Source organism: Neoarius graeffei, chromosome 11 (genome assembly GCF_027579695.1).
Source record: "Neoarius graeffei isolate fNeoGra1 chromosome 11, fNeoGra1.pri, whole genome shotgun sequence".
NCBI lineage: Eukaryota > Metazoa > Chordata > Actinopteri > Siluriformes > Ariidae > Neoarius > Neoarius graeffei.
Window position 1 is genome coordinate 52,812,170 of NC_083579.1, and position 16,571 is coordinate 52,828,740.

General features: G+C 46.5%; 2 protein-coding genes across 4 annotated transcripts in view; one reads left to right on the plus strand and one right to left on the minus strand.

Annotated features, from left to right (window-relative positions):
* The first annotated feature begins 722 nt into the window (after positions 1-722).
* Positions 723-16,571, plus strand: part of stard9 (StAR-related lipid transfer (START) domain containing 9) — an 82,290-nt gene continuing 66,441 nt past the window's right edge. For all 3 annotated transcript variants that reach the window (XM_060934184.1, XM_060934185.1, XM_060934186.1), the window contains exon 1: positions 723-973. In XM_060934184.1, the coding sequence (XP_060790167.1) occupies positions 927-973 (47 nt within the window). In that variant the 5' untranslated portion in view covers positions 723-926. The remainder of the gene's footprint in view (positions 974-16,571) is intronic.
* Positions 6,438-16,053, minus strand: LOC132894634 (uncharacterized). The gene is made up of 3 exons (XM_060934719.1): positions 14,681-16,053; positions 11,480-11,875; positions 6,438-6,488 (listed from the first exon to the last, which is right to left on the minus strand). The coding sequence occupies exons 1-3, from the start codon at positions 15,515-15,517 to the stop codon at positions 6,438-6,440; spliced, it is 1,284 nt and encodes a 427-aa protein (XP_060790702.1). The 5' UTR covers positions 15,518-16,053.

The window sequence follows — 16,571 nt, forward strand, 5'->3', positions numbered from 1 at the left end:
ACAATACCATAACTCATCTCTTGGCACTCTATCATATGCCTTCTCCAGGTCTACAGACACACAATGTAGCTTTCTCTGGCCTTCCCTGTACTTCTCCATTAACATTCTTAAAGCAAAAATTGCATCCGACGTGCTCTTCCTTAATGCCCCATATTTAATGCTTTTTTGTTTACATACTTGGACAGTTCAGGGTGGTGTTGGGCGGCACTGCGGTGTAAGTGGTTAGCGCGGTCGCCTCACAGCAAGAAGGTTCTGGGTTCGAGCCCAGCAGCCGGCGGGGGCCTTTTTGTGTGGAGTTTGCATGTTCTCGCCGTGTCTGCGTGGGTTTCCTCCAGGTGCTCTGGTTTCCCCCACAGTCCAAAGACATGCGGTTAGGTTAATATGGGACGGCCTTGAGCGACGCACCTAACTCCCAACTGCTCCCTGGGTGCTGTTAGCATGGCTGCCCATTGTTCTGGGTATGCATGTGTGTGTGTTCACTGCTTCAGATGGGTTAAATGCAGAGAGGAATTTCACAAATGTGTGAGACAAATAAAGTTGTGCTTTCTTTCTTTTCAGCAACTTTTCAATAAGAGATATCCTTGAGTGCATTAAAAAAAAACCCTGAGTATATTATTATTATGATTATTATTATTATGTAAATAATGTGTGGAGTGAATTGTCCCCAGTGGTGGTGTTGGGCTGTGAGCCTCTGTCCCTCCTCCTGCTGTGAGCCCTGGAGGCAGCAGGAAGTTTGAGCTTCAGTGCAGTTGTTCTTCTCACAGCTCTTGTGCTGTATTGGTCTCTTCTCTTCCTCCACACTGCCATGAACAACATGGATTTCCAATCCCACTGTCGATGCCCTCCATTTGACCAGGATGAACAAATGATCAGGTGGCATATGGGTTTTGACTCAACGTTTTAATCGGCTCCTGCTGAAAAACTCCATGGCAAACGTGAAAGTCGCAATTCGAGTCCGTCCTCTAAACTCAAGGTAAGAAGGAAGAAAGAGCGAAAGTGTAGGAAGGCTCTTATTCTGCAAGCGACAGTGTTGTTATAGCTTCTAGTATTGTTGTTGAAAGTGCTAACGGAGAGCTTTTGTTATTGTTGTTGCTATGTTTGGGAATCAGCGCGCTGACAGCGATCACACAACCACTCGGTGCCTTTTCTGACTTATCCATCTGTTTCAGCTCATTCTCCAAGCTTTCTTTTACCATTTGTTTGAAAAGAAAAGGGTCTCCATTTTTTTTTAAATTTAAAAATTGGTGCCTCCTTCCCTCCTTACCACCTTTATCAGTAGTTTGATTAAGTTCAGCATCCAGTGTTTATGGCTAAAAGTCCTTCTTGTCCATGTTAGAGACTGCTTTGATAACTTGGGCTTTATTTTTCCTCTCAGCTCCTTAACATCCCCAGACTTGGGGTAACATTACTCCACCCACCAGCATGAGCCAAATTACTGCAGGATGTTGGGTTCAAGACTCACTCTGGGGGTGAATACTTTTCCGCTCCAACCCAGTCTATACTACTATACAGACCTGTCTATCACTCATCTTTTGCTCTGTTCCAAACCCTAATACTACTGTACCATTGGAAGTGCTCTTCACCACGTGCTTAAACTGTGTGCCAGACCAAAATCATGGACGATTGCACTTCGAGTGCTCACAAAGTTATGTTACATTACAGGCATTTAGCAGACGCTCTTATCCAGAGCGTACTATGTACAGTGGTGCTTGAAAGTTCGTGAACCCTTTCAAATTTTCTATATTTCTGTATAAATATGATCTAAAACATCATCAGATTTTCACACAAGTCCTAAAAGTAGATAAAGAGAACCCAGTTAAACAAATGAGACAAACATATTATACTTGGTCATTTATTTATTGAGGAAAATGATCCAATATTACATATCTGTGAGTGGCAAAAGTATGTGAACCTCAAGGATTAGCAGTTAATTTGAAGGTGAAATTCGAGTCATCAATGGGATGACAATCAGGTGCGAGTGGGCACCCTGTTTTATTTAAAGAACAGGGATCTATCAAAGTCTGATCTTCACAACACATGGTTGTGGAAGTGTATCATGGCACGAACAAAGGAGATTTCTGAGGACCTCAGAAAAAGCGTTGTTGATGCTCATCAGGCTGGAAAAGGTTACAAAACCATCTCTAAAGAGTTTGGACTCCACCAATCCACAGTCAGACAGATTGTGTACAAATGGAGGAAATTCAAGACCATTCTTACCCTCCCCAGGAGTGGTCGACCAACAAAGATCACTCCAAGAGCAAGGCGTGTAATAGTCGGCGAGGTCACAAAGGACCCCAGGGTAACTTCTCAGCAACTGAAGGCCTCTCTCACATTGGCCAATGTTAATGTTCATGAGTCCACCATCAGGAGAACACTGAACAACAATGGTGTGCATGGCAGGGTTGCAAGGAGAAAGCCACTGCTCTCCAAAAAGAATATTGCTGCTCATCTGCAGTTTGCTAAAGATCACGTGGACAAGCCAGAAGGCTATTGGAAAAATGTTTTGTGGACGGATGAGACCAAACTAGAACTTTTTGGTTTAAATGAGAAGCATTATGTTTGGAGAAAGGAAAACACTGCATTCCAGCATAAGAACCTTATCCCATCTGTGAAACATGGTGGTAGTAGTATCATGGTTTGGGCCTGTTTTGCTGCATCTGGGCCAGGACGGCTTGCCATCATTGATGGAACAATGAATTCTGAATTATACCAGCGAATTCTAAAGGAAAATGTCAGGACATCTGTCTATGAACTGAATCTCAAGAGAAGGTGGGTCATGCAGCAAGACAACGACCCTAAGCACACAAGTGATTCTAACAAAGAATGGTTAAAGAAGAATAAAGTTAATGTTTTGGAATGGCCAAGTCAAAGTCCTGACCTTAATCCAATCGAAATGTTGTGGAAGGACCTGAAGCAAGCAGTTCATGTGAGGAAACCCACCAACATCCCAGAGTTGAAGATGTTCTTTATGGAGGAATGGGCTAAAATTCCTCCAAGCCGGTGTGCAGGACTGATCAACAGTTACCGGAAATGCTTAGTTGCAGTTATTGCTGCACAAGGGGGTCACACCAGATACTGAAAGCAAAGGATCACATACTTTTGCCACTCAGAGATATGTAATATTGGATCATTTTCCTCAAAAAATAAATGACCAAGTATAATATTTTTGTCTCATTTGTTTAACTGGGTTCTCTTTATCTACTTTTAGGACTTGTGTGAAAATCTGATGATGTTTTAGGTCATATTTATGCAGAAATATAGAAAATTCTAAAGGGTTCACAAACTTTCAAGCACCACTGTACAACATACACAGTGCAGCCCAGGGTTAGGTACCTTGTTCAAGGGCATTTCAGCTATTCCTGCTGGTCCAGGGAATCGAACCAGCAACCTTTTGGTCCTAAAGCTGCATCTCTAAACATGGGACCATGGCTTCCCGAAGTTCTTTAAAGAAAGAAAGCAGAACTTTATTCATCACACACTTGTGAAATTTCCTCTCTGCATTTAACCCATCTGAAGCAGTGAACACACACACACACACACACACACACATACCCAGAGCAGTGGGCAGCCATGCTACAGCACCTGGGAGTTAGGTGCCTCACTCAAGGCCATCCCATATTAACCTAACCGCATGTCTTTGGACTGTGGGGGAAACAGACACGGGGAGAACATGCAAACTCCACACAGAAAGGCCCTCACCGGCCGCTGGGTTCAAACCCAGAACCTTCCTGCTGTGAGGCGACCGTGCTAACCACTACACCACCGTGCCGCTTATTGAGCAAGACTGATGTGATAAAAGAGGTAAAGAAAGTGATTTTATTTATTTAAACATTTTTTAAAAATCCAGCTGCAAATCTGATGTTATGGATGCAGGATCTGCAGTCACAGTGGCTTTCAAAATGTCACAAAACCATCAATCAGCTTGCATATGTTGTCATTTAGCCTTTTGAGAACAATGCGGACAAATTTTTAAAAATTATGCATTTTTACATGATTACATGTTTCAGATACACAGCAGTTTTATCAGGGTTACATAGGTGACATCAAACAGACAAACCTTAGTAGGAGTTACGTTTTCTATGAACTCTATGAATTTTAATGACCATCACAGAAAGCATCATATGCATGTATAACGTGAATGAGACCTGAATGAACACAAAAAGATTAGATTTGAGAATACATAACTAAGAAAGAAAAACTGGTGTTATGGATGTGACATACTGTACCTGAACCAGAATTCCAATATATTTGATGTATAAACAATGCAGTTTTCTCTATAGTTCAACCAGAGACGTTAAATACATTGAAAGACATGAGTGAACATTTTAAAAGTACTTTTGTTCCTGTGTTTACAACTTAATTTTTTCCCTGGTAAAGTTGACATTTGCGTTGAATTGCCCCCAGGCTTTCTGCTTTTTGGACTTCTTGCTAAGAAGTCATGCTTGGTCTGAACAGCTACCAGCTGCCTAAACACAGATCAAACTGATACAGATCTTCTATGCCAGCCAGTAAGTGCTGGTAGAAGGTTTCTGAATTGCCGCTACTAATGCAACATCATCGACAAGATGTTTTAAGGAAATTAACATAGCAGTAAGGCAGTTAGAAAATCCATCCATTATCTGTAGCCACTTATCCTGTTCTACAGGGTTGCAGGCAAGCTGGAACCTATCCCAGCTGACTATGGGCGAGAGGCGGGGTACACCCTGGACAAGTCGCCAGGTTATCGTAGGGCTGACACAGAGACAAGCAACCTTTCACACTCACAGCTACGGTCAATTTAGAGCCACCAATTAACCTAACCTGCATGTCTTTGGGGGAAACCCACGCAGTCACAGGGAGAACATGCAAACTACACACAGAAAGGCCCTCGCCGGTCACTGGTCTCGACCCCAGGATCTTCTTGCTGTGAGGCGACAGTGCTTAGGGCAATTCCATGTAAATGTCAACCTCACCATGCAAAAATAAAGCAACATGTAATACATCAAAACCACTCCCAGAGATATCACCTAGGCCTGTATTTTACAGATGTGAATAAGTTGAACCAATTTGTAACCAACCTAATGTGTCACTGTCAGTCTTTCTTTCTTATAATGTAAACCCCAAGCTAAAATCAACTTTGATCATGTACAATTCTATATTATTGCCACAAGCCACAGAAATGTATGCTAAAATCCACAAAACAGCAAAACAATAGCCATCCTAAATATTATTTAAGAACTTTGATAGTTTTAGCTGATATTTAGAGAGTTTTTCAAAGGGTTATGGTGGTTAAATTGCTGATTTTCTAAACATATGCCATGTCTATTTCAGACGCGTCACATCCATAACGGAATTTCGTCACATCCATAACGCTGACTTTTCCTTCCGAAACTCTGCATGAAATACAAAATATTTTAAACAAAGATTTTTTAATATTCACCTTGGACCCCTCTATCAAATGGATATCTCCATTTCGACATTAGGTTTACAATTTCACAGAGTTTGATAAAAATGTACAGTCACCCAAGAAAAGTGATACTTTTTCTGTCACATCCATAACGCATCTTTTATTGGCGTTTTCTGGCATGCCCTAGATGTACTATGGAAATTGTTCTTGTTCTATCACTTCTCCAGTATGGTACAGCCTTAAAGTATGCAACACCTGTTTAAATACTGGGAGACAATAAAACATGCACTGGGTCATTTGTTGCCATTTTGAGTTCAAGTGTCACGTCCATAACGCTGGAATTGCTCCTAACCACTACACCACCGTGCCACCCCAGTTAGAAAATCGGCATCAAACATTCATGTATCAGTTTAAAGAAGTAATCAGCTCCGAAAGATGGTCTACCAGCTCGACCTGTGTCAGACCAAACCGGATTTTTCAGCAAGGTTGACATTTAAATGTTTCCACAAACCATCCATCCATAACAAAGTATGACCTCATGTCTTTCTGTTCCTGTTTGGCAAATAGAAGTGTCTTTGCAATAAGTCAGGTTCAATGACAATAGAGTCTACTGCTGCTTCCTCTTTTCCTCTTTCCAGTACTTCCTATCTTTGTTAAAGTAGAGCTCAGTTAAGAAGTAGTGTGTTCTGTTGTGGTACACTGACATATGCAATTATTCATTTGGCAGAAGCTTGTGTCTAAACGAGCTTAGAAGTGAAGCCGAACATAACTGCATACAGCTGTTAAATGAGCCGCAAGTTATATCCAGTAAGTTCCGCAAGCCTTCCACCAAGTTTCCACCAACGAACCAGAAACAAGGGAGAAACAGTTGTAGAAAGAACCAAAACTCATTACAAGATTTAAAGCTAGTGCTGCTAGCACAGAAGTACACAGTTCTGTCAGAAGCAAACACTGTGAGAAATAAAATTTCATGGAAATCACACACAACAATTTTTGTTTATATTATGTTCTTTGGGAACAAGATTTAAACCACGATTCTTATAAAGCTTCCTTATGGCCAGGAGACGAGAAGGCGGGCTGCTGAGGTTTTGGGCAGGGCTACCTTTGGGGTTGGCAGAAAAAAGAGAAATCTGCATGGTACCACTGATTGTGGGGAATGAAATGAATCCTAGCTTGAATACACCCTGCAGACCTGAACAGCTCTTGGATAAATTAAAAAACTAGCATTTCAACATTCAGAATGACACACTTTTGGGACCAAACTCCGATTTCACTCTGTTGCATCAGTCTGGAACAGCTGGAATGCACACACAGCTGTTCTCTCTCTCTCTCTCTCTCTCTCTCTCTCTCTCTCTCACTCCCACCCACACCCACACACACACATGCAGTAAGTCTGCTATTACTAGTCTGTATAGAGGCAATATTTTTGATGAATAAGATCACCAGCAAGTAATTTTGAGTTTATTGCTTTTTTAACTAAAAACATTTTAATTTGAATTTTGGCTTAATGCCTTAAAGTTTCATCTTAAAGCCTAGTACTTAATAACTACTCTGAACAGATAGAACCTGTTTATAGTTATGAACGTGAGGAATATATGTCTGGATCTGATTATGGGTTTTGGGTTAACAAGTATTCTCTGATCATGAAGTAAGTATTAAAACACAAGTTGGCATGCTATATTAGGAATTATTATACATACGGGCCACGTTTTCCATGGAATAAAAACATGTATTCTGTTCCCTTCTAGCGGCTTTATTGATGGCATGCAATATTATCATATCGCTTATCCTCTATGTATTACGCCACTCTTCCCAATGGAGAATGAGCGTGCAATATTGTTATAATATTGCATGTTGTCAAGACAACACAACGTCACACATCGGAGCTCATGTAAAGTTCCAATGACAAAACTTTGCTGCTGTGCATGCGCGCAATCATTTCTTTGTTGGCCGGGAAAGAGAGAAGATCCAGTGCTAGGTTTAAGCACTAAATAAATAAACTGAAAAATGAAACTCAAGATGCGCTGAACACCCGAAAGGCTACCAAAACTCATCTCATCTCATTCTCATTATCTCTATCCGCTTTATCCTGTTCTACAGGGTCGCAGGCAAACTTCATTATATATTCTTCACACATATTTACAAGAGAAGAACATACCAACGGACATAAAAAAACTGGAAACGACACACATCGGAGACATAAAACTTCCACACTAGCGAGTGATTGTGACAGTTTGTACACAAACCTGGCCACAAGGTTTGTTTCATTAAAAGCGGAAGATTTAAAGAGAAAGACGCGCTGAGCACCCTAAAGGCTACCAAAACTTCACTGGATATTCTTCACGTATATTTACAAGAGAAAAACAGACCAACAGATATCGAAAAACTGGAAAAGAGAGCAATAGCGGGAATATTGTCAAAGTTCTACTTCGAGGTGAGGAAAAGTGACGGAGACTTTTACAAGAGGACTTCACTCGTGGACTTCACTCAGCAAAGCCCTTTTGTTTTGAACAACTGCAGTGTAACAGTTAACTACAACCAAAAGTAACTGTGAACTTGAACTGTCAACCTGTATATAGCTTGTATATAAGTTGGGTTGTTATTGTTCAGGCTTTTTGGGCTTGTACCATTTTTATTGTTAGAACTTTGACTTTGTACATGTACAGTACATTGGATTGACAGAACATTAAATAACATTTGATCAGAATCAGCATTAAATATTGGTAAGTTACCCCCTTGTTCTTAACTATTTGTAAAAGCTATAATTGCTCCATCGAATGTGTATGTATAATAATAATAATAATAATAATAATATTGGCTGTTTTTTTTTGTGGTATATCAGATATATTCCATTCAGCTACTCGTTTTCGACTCATTCAGTATTATGCTAGTTGAATGGTATTCCACTATCTGATATACCACTCAAAGCCAGCCAATATTATTTAAATAATCAACAACTGACAGGCCGCAGTACATCAGGCTGAAGGACATCACGTCTGACACTGTGATTAGCAGCACCGGAGCACCCCAGGGCACGGTGCTGGCCCCTCTTCTCTTCACCCTGTACACCGTGGACTTCTGCTACAACTCGGAGCTGTGTCACATTCAGAAGTTCGCCGATGACACAGCCATCGTTGGGTGTATCAGTGACGACAGAGAGGAGGAGTATAGGAGCCTGGTGAGGGACTTTGCTGTGTGGTGCAACAGGAACCATCTGCAGCTCAACACCTCGAAGACCAAGGAGCTGGTCATTGACTTTGGGAGGTCCAGACCAAGGTCACGACCAGTTTTGATCAAGGGAGTTGAGGTGGAGGCTGTGGATTCCTACAAGTACCTTGGGCTGTGGCTGGACAGCAAGCTGGACTGGACTTGCAACACCAAACACTTATACAGGAATGGACAGAGCAGGCTATACTTCCTTAGAAGGCTGCGGTCCTTTAACATCTGCAGGAAACTCCTTTGGATGTTCTATCAGTCTGTGGTCGCCAGTGTCCTGTTTTACACTGTGGTGTGCTGGGGGGGCAGCACATCCAAGAAGGACACATCCAGGCTGGACAAACTGATCAGGCGGGCCGGCTCTGTGGTCGGCGTGAAGCTGGACTCTCTGGTGACGGTGGCAGAGAAGAGGACTATGGACAAACTGTTGAACATCATGGACGATGCCAGTCACCCTTTGCACACCGTCATCAGCAACCAGAGGAGCCTGTTCAGTGACAGAATGCTCCTTCCCAAGTGCAGGACGAACAGACTTAAAAACTCCTTTGTCCCTCACGCCATCAGACTGTACAACTCCTCTCTGGGGGGAGGAGGGGTAACAGGAGAACAGAGGATAGGAAGGAGCAGTAGCCTAGCCTGACAAAAAGCAATACTGGGCAATGTGCAATGTAAAGTGCAATATCTCTCCTACCACCGCCCCCCTTTCCTCTCTTCCCCATATCTTATTCTATTTGTATATGTAAATACTTAATTTATTTTAATTTATCTAGAAGTTTTCTCTATTTCTTTTCTCTGTTTATCTGTAATGATGCTGCTGAAATCTTAATTTCCCTGAGGGAACCCACCCAAAGGGATCAATAAAGTTTTATCTAATCTAATCTAATCTAATCTAATCTAATCTAATCTAATCTAACAACGGGGGGTAAATTTTCCAATAACAGCACTTCCTGTAGCTTTTTATTCCGCTTACACCCCAGCAATTTACCATCTCTCAGTGTTTTTATTTAAAGCAGGGGTCACCAAACTTTTTTCTCTGGGGGCCACATTGTCGTTCCTGACTGTGATGGGGGGCCGGGGTCGGGTCAGCTATATGACATAGAATTGTATGACCCAGACAAATACTGTATGACCACCAGCAGGCCTCATTGTGTAGTAGAGATTACTAGCCTGGCACGGCCATCCACACTACTATATCAACACTACTATATCCACGCCACTATATCCACACCACTATATCGACGCCACTATATCCCCGCCACTATATCCACACTACTATATCAACACTTGATTCCTGGCTTATATTTGTTTATCTTTACTAGTGGTTTGCAAAAGTAGTAATTGAGTCTTCACACTTTGTTTTAATTTGAAATACCACAGATATTCCATTTATTTATTTTCTAATAAAAATAACATCAAAGCTGTCAAGGTAAGAAACATCTGCCTAGTTGAGGTGATTGACACTGGCAAAGGTGAGTGGAAAATTATAAATTGTAGGTGGGCCTGTTGATATTATTAATAATATTAATAATAATTGTGTGCAGCACTTAATAAAGGTCAAATAAATAGGCCTATAAAATAAATACATTTAAAAAACAGTGAAATTATTATAATAATATGAGCAATAGATCAATAGATCACAGCAGTTGTGCTGTGTCCTGCACATCATTGCTCTCATCCATGGCCAAAGCAAAAAACTCAAATTCTGACGCTCTCTCATTCAGCTGGTCATACACGTTGTCCCCCAAATCTTCGGTTCGCCTGGTCATAGTAGGTGCGGAGAGACTCACCGCGTTGAGCGCATCCTTCTTGTCGGGACACACCTCCTCGGCCACAGCAAGCATGCATACTTTAACAAAGTCCCCATCAGTAAACGGCTTTCCATGGGTAGCTAGTAGGTGAGCTACCTTATAGCTAGCTCGGACAGCAGCCTGGTTGATCTGGGTTTGGCGAAGGAATACATTCTATTGTGCAGCCAGTCCGCATTTCATCCTCCGAATCCTGTCTTCTCTTGTTTGCCCTCTCAAACTAGCATACTCTTTGTGGCGGGTTTCGTAGTGACGGCGCAGATTATATTCTTTGAAAACCGACACACTTTCTTTATATACAAGACAAACTGCACGGTCCTTACACTGAACGAAAAAATAATCAGTGGTCCACTGTTCTTTAAAAACTCTGCACTCTCTGTCAGCTTCTCGCTGACCGCTAGCCATTTTGCTGTCCTGAACACTGACAGTTCTCTGTGCGTGCGCTGCCTGTCACTGCTTGATCGCGAGCATATGACGAAAATTCGGAAAATATGAATAGTTCATTTTATAACTAAATATCAATTTTAATTGATAAAATCAACAAAATACAAGATACATACATGTTATTATTTGCCAAAAAGCAATTTAAAAAAATAGGCCATGACCACTTTTGGGGATTGCCTCATAGGGCCGGTTCAAGTGGTGGGGGGCAGAGGGGCTGTGGGGCCGGTCAAAGGGGGGTGGCGGGCCGGAGTCGGCCCGCGGGCCGTAGTTTGATGACCCCTGATTTAAAGAATGATATTTCGTACTGTAGAGCTCTCTGAGGTGTGGGTGGAGCACAGAGGACGGCAGGACATAGCTTCAGGTAAGAATAGGCTTTTATTGCCAGACTTTTCAGTATAACAACAGTTCTATTCAGGTAAATACACACACACACACTGTGTTCTTGTCCCGGGAAGAGCTCTCCTCTGCTCACCCTCTGCCTCCTTAAATAGGGCGCGGTTACTGGGAAGACACACAAACACAGGTTAATTACCATCAGGTGTAGTGATTCTGCCACTCACCTTCCCTGGCTCCGCCCTCCTGTCACAGACCGGCGCTTGACCACGCCCCCGCTGCCACATACCCCCACCGCCCGATTCAGGCCGGGCGGCCGTCCGGCCCGCAGCCGACACCCCCCCCGACGGGAGAGGAAGTCCGCCACGACCATCTGCGCCCCCGGCCTGTGGACCACCTTGAAATTGAAGAGTTGGAGTGCCAGATACCAACGGGTGATCTGCGCGTTGGCATCTTTCATGCGGTGGAGCCACTGGAGGGGCGCGTGGTCCGAACAGAGGGTGAAAGGGCGCCCCAGCAGGTAGTAACGGAGGGCGAGGACCGCCCACTTGATCGCCAGGCATTCTTTCTCAATCGTGCTGTAGCGCCCCTCACGCACTGACAGCTTCCTGCTAATGTACAGGATGGGGCGGTCCTCCCCCTCCACCTCCTGGGACAACACCACCTCCAGCCCTCTGTCCGACGCGCCGGTCTGCAACACAAAAGGGAGAGAAAAGTCAGGGGAGTGTAATAGTGGCCCCCCACACAGTGCAGCCTTTACCTCAGAGAAAGCCCGCTGGCACTGCTCCGTCCACTGGACCGGATCTGGCGCCCCCTTTTTAGTGAGGTCAGTCAGCGGGCTGGTGACGTCCGAATAATTAGGTATAAACCTACGATAGTAGCCAGCCAGCCCCAGGAACTGTCTCACCCCCTTTTGGTCTTGGGCCTCGGGCAGGCCGCAATTGCTGCTGTCTTATTAATTTGGGGACACACCTGCCCGTTGCCCAAGTGGAAGCCCAGATACCGTACTTCCACCCGCCCAATCGCACACTTCTTCGGGTTGGCAGTGAGACCCGCCCGCCTCAGCGACCTAAGGACGGCCCTCAGGTGTTGCAAGTGTCGCTGCCAGTCGTTACTATAAATGATAATATCGTCAAGATATGCGGCCGCGTAGGTGGCGTGGGGCCGGAGGACCCTGTCCATCAGCCGCTGAAACGTAGCGGGCGCCCCAAACAGCCCAAAAGGAAGTGTGACAAATTGGTGTAAGCCGAACGGTGTGGAAAAGGCCGTTTTCTCCCGGGATAATGGAGTCAAGGGGATCTGCCAATATCCCTTCGTCAAATCCAGTGTCGAGTAAAAGCGAGCCGTGCCTAGTCGATCGAGCAGCTCGTCAATACGAGGCATTGGGTACGCGTCGAATTTAGACACCGCGTTGACTTTTCTATAGTCCACACAGAACCGGACCGACCCGTCGGCCTTGGGTACCAAGACCACCGGGCTGCTCCAGTCACTGTGGGACTCCTCGATGATGCCCATTTCGAGCATGGCCTGAAGTTCTTCCTGAACCACCTTTTTTTTTTTGTTTGGGTAGCCTGTAAGGGCGGCTACGCACTACCACCCCCGGGGGTGTCTCTATGTGGTGTTCTATGAGGTTAGTGCGACCGGGCAGGGGCGAGAACACATCCAAAAACTCGGCCTGCAACTGGGCGACCTCCGTGAGTTGGGTGGGGGAGAGGTGGTCTCCACAGGGGACCGGAGAGGTACATGATGCCAATGTCCCTTTTTGAACCTCCGGCCCCAGCTCCGCCTTCTCCGGAACTACCGACACCAACGCCACGTGGACCTCCTCGTTCCAGAGTTTAAGCAGATTGAGGTGGTAGATCTGTAGCACCCCCCCCCGTCCGTTCGCCTCACCTCATAGTCGACGTCCCCGACTCGCCGTGTGACCTCAAAGGGTCCTTGCCACTTGGCGATTGATTTGGAGTTCGACGTGGGCAACAGTACGAGTACCTTATCTCCCGGAGTGAACTCTCTAAGGCGCGTGCCCTTGTTGTACAGGCGGGCTTGCCGTTCCTGGGCCTGCCGCAAATTCTCCTGAGTTAGGTGGGTGAGCGTGTGGAGTTTTGCGCGCAGGTCCATAACGTACTGAATTTCGTTTTTACTCTGTGAAGGTCCCTCCTCCCAATTTTCTCGCAGCACATCTAAAATGCCGCGCGGCTTACACCCGTATAACAATTCAAATGGGGAGAACCCCGTGGAGGCTTGGGGGACCTCTCGCACTGCAAATAACAAGGGTTCGAGCCATTTATCCCAGTTACATGCGTCCTCACTTACGAATTTTTTTGATTATATTCTTGAGGGTGCGATTGAACCGTTCAACTAAACCGTCCGTTTGTGGGTGATAAACGCTGGTGCGGATCGGCTTGATACCTAATAGCCTATACAGTTCGCTCAGTGTTCATGACATAAACGAGGTGCCTTGGTCAGTCAGAATCTCTTTCGGGATTCCAACTCGGGAGATGACGCGGAAGAGGGCCTCCGCAATACTGCATGCTGAGATATTGCGAAGAGGCACCGCTTCCGGGTATCGCGTTGCATAGTCCACCAGAACTAATATAAAGTGGTACCCTCATGTTGACCGATCTAATGGCCCGATGAGATCCATCCCAATTCTTTCGAACGGGGTCTCGATTAATGGTAGGGGGCGCAAAGGCGCTTTTGGAATGGCCGCTGGGTTTACTAACTGGCATTCGCGGCACGCCGTACACCACCTACGGACATCGCCGTGAATCCCCGGCCAATAGAATCGGGCCATTATTCGGGCTAGTGTCTTATCCTGCCCTAGGTGTCCAGCCATGGGATTAAAGTGAGCCGCCTGAAATACCAATTCCCTGTGGCTCTTTGGAATTAACAGCTGTGTGACTCGCTGTTTCGTCTGAGTGTCCTGTGTCACTCGGTATAATCTATCCTTCATAATAGAAAAATAGGGGAAGGACGGGGTGGCGTTCGGCTGGAGCGTTTGACCATCGATTACTCTCACTTGGTCAAACACATGTCGCAGAGTCTCGTCTCGCGATTGTTCTAATGGGAAATCCGCGGGGGATTCCCCAACAGAAAGAGGAGGAGCCGGCGGCTCTTCACTCTGTCGCGGAGATGACGTAGACGGCTCTGCGACAGCAGCTCCAGCCAAAGCGACACCGGGACCTCCCCCTGTCAAATGACAGGACCCACTCCTTACTAGGCGCATCATTAAACCCCGAAATCCCGGCCAATTAGTCCCCAAAATTAAAGAGTGGGTAAGGCGAGGATTAACCGCTGCCTTCACTATAGATTTTTCCCCTCTGAAAAATATGTGGACCGACACCAAAGGGTAGCTGTGAACATCCCCGTGCACACACAACACCTTCACCCCCTGTGCTCCCCCCAATGCCTCGTCTTGCACCAGGCTTTGGCGGATCGAGGTCTGATTGCAACCAGAATCCACCAACGCCTGATATGTAGCCCCTTGGACACTCACCGGTATGTGATACGCTCCGGCCCGATCGAGGGCAGCTTCTGGCGCGTCGGGGATCCGTACCACCGCGCCCACCTCCATTGCTGCGCACTGTTGTTGCAGGTGGCCCGGCTCCCTGCAGCGCCAGCAAACCGGCCCGGGCCTTCCCTTTGCACCGGTGCTCTGGGGCTCACTCACCTGAGGGGGGGGAGAGACAGACACAGAAGGGAGAAACGGGAGGGCACCACGGGTGCGGCGGGCCGGCTGGGGTGGAGCCAGCCCCCGTCTCCGTGGTGGGGGAATGGGGCGAGGACGGGACACAGAAGGGAGGGGACAGAGAGAAGAGGAGAGAAGAGAAGACGTCGTCGGCTGTCCTGCCGCCGGAACAGCCGCCAAATGATCCTCCGCCAGTCCTACTGCCTGATCCAGCGACGCCGGGCGGTGGCACTGGACCCACTCCGTGGTTCCGGCTGGTAAGCGGGCGATGAACTGCTCCAGCACCACCTGATCGATGATTCCCTCGGCGTCGCAATTGTCGGCCCTCAGCCACCGCCAGCAGGCGTCCCGGAGCTGCTGGCCGAACGCGAACGGCCGGCCGACTTCCTCCAACCGCAGCGCGCGGAAGCGCTGGCGCTGTTGTTCTGGTGTGCGCCCCACGCGCTGGAGGACGGCCCGGCGAAGGTCCGCGTAGGCCAGCCGGTGGTCGGCGGGGAGCTGTAGCGCGGCCAGCTGCGCCTCTCCCGTCAGGAGGGGGAGGAGGCGCGCCGCGCGCTGCTCCATCGGCCACCCCGAGGCTTCGGCGACCTGTTCGAACAATGCGAGGAACGCCTCGGGGTCGTCCTGCGGGCCCATCTTGGTCATGGTGAGGGGAGACGGGCCCGCAGCCGGGGCGCTGGTGGACCCCGCCGACGCGAGGAGATGCCGGAACGCCTCGCGATCTTCCTGCTGGGCCAGCACCAGGGCTTCGAAGCCCCGCTTTTGTTCCTTTCAGAGCATGACGAGCGCCTGGTGCTGGCTTTGCTGAGCCGTGGCGAGGGCGTGGACCAGGTCCGTGAATGGGGAGGATTCCATGGGGCTGCTGGGTTGGTGCTCCACCTTTCTCCCGGGTTTTGGCACCACTGTAGAGCTCTCTGAGGTGTGGGTGGCGCACAGAGGACGGCAGGACAAAGCTTCAGGTAAGAATAGGCTTTTATTGCCAGACTTTTCAATATAACAACGGTTCTATTCAGGTAAATACACACACACACACGCTGTGTTCTTGTCCCGGGAAGAGCTCTCCTCTGCTTTCCCTCTGCCTCCTTAAATAGGGTGCGGTTACTGGGAAGACACACAAACACAGGTTAATTACCGTCAGGTGTAGTGATTCTGCCACTCACCTTCCCTGGCTCCGCCCTCCTGTCACAGACCGGCGCTTGACCACGCCCCCGCTGCCACACATACTTTTTAAAAAATGTTTCATGTGATGAAATGCCCATGAAACAAGTTAATTCTTGTCAACAGCTATAAACAGTCACTCCCTGCTTTCTTTTTTTTTTTAAGATAATAAGATAAAAAACAGCTTATCATGTTATCAAGAAATTTCAAAGCCCTCCGTCCTAAAGTCTTTCCTGTGTTGGAAAATATAACGTACCAGCCTTAGCCTTGATTGTTACAAAGCACTGACACTGGAGACTCCTTCCAACGATGCCAAATAAACTCTTCTGATCTCCTCACAGGAAAACCCTACCACATCAACAATTTCACAGTTTTTAAAATAAGTTTATAAACCCCTTCTATGGAAACAACATATTAGAATGAGTGCATGAATCTAAACTTGAGTAGTAGCGCAAAACAGTTGTGCAGTTTGGACTGCAGTTGCACAGGAATGAACAAAAGTAGATGTTTGATCAGATGTTGCATGTTATCAGTTTCTTCT

Bases quoted from the DNA above. Each gene is read 5' to 3' on its own strand.
- LOC132894634 (XM_060934719.1), bottom strand. From the start codon at position 15,517: ATGACCAAGATGGGCCCGCAGGACGACCCCGAGGCGTTCCTCGCATTG. The intron at 11,876-14,680 runs GTGAGTGTCCAA...TTTGTGTTGCAG, and splicing joins CCGGAGCGTATCACATACCG to ACCGGCGCGTCGGACAGAGG. The intron at 6,489-11,479 runs GTGGGGGTATGT...CCAACCCCAAAG, and splicing joins CGCCCGGCCTGAATCGGGCG to GTAGCCCTGCCCAAAACCTC.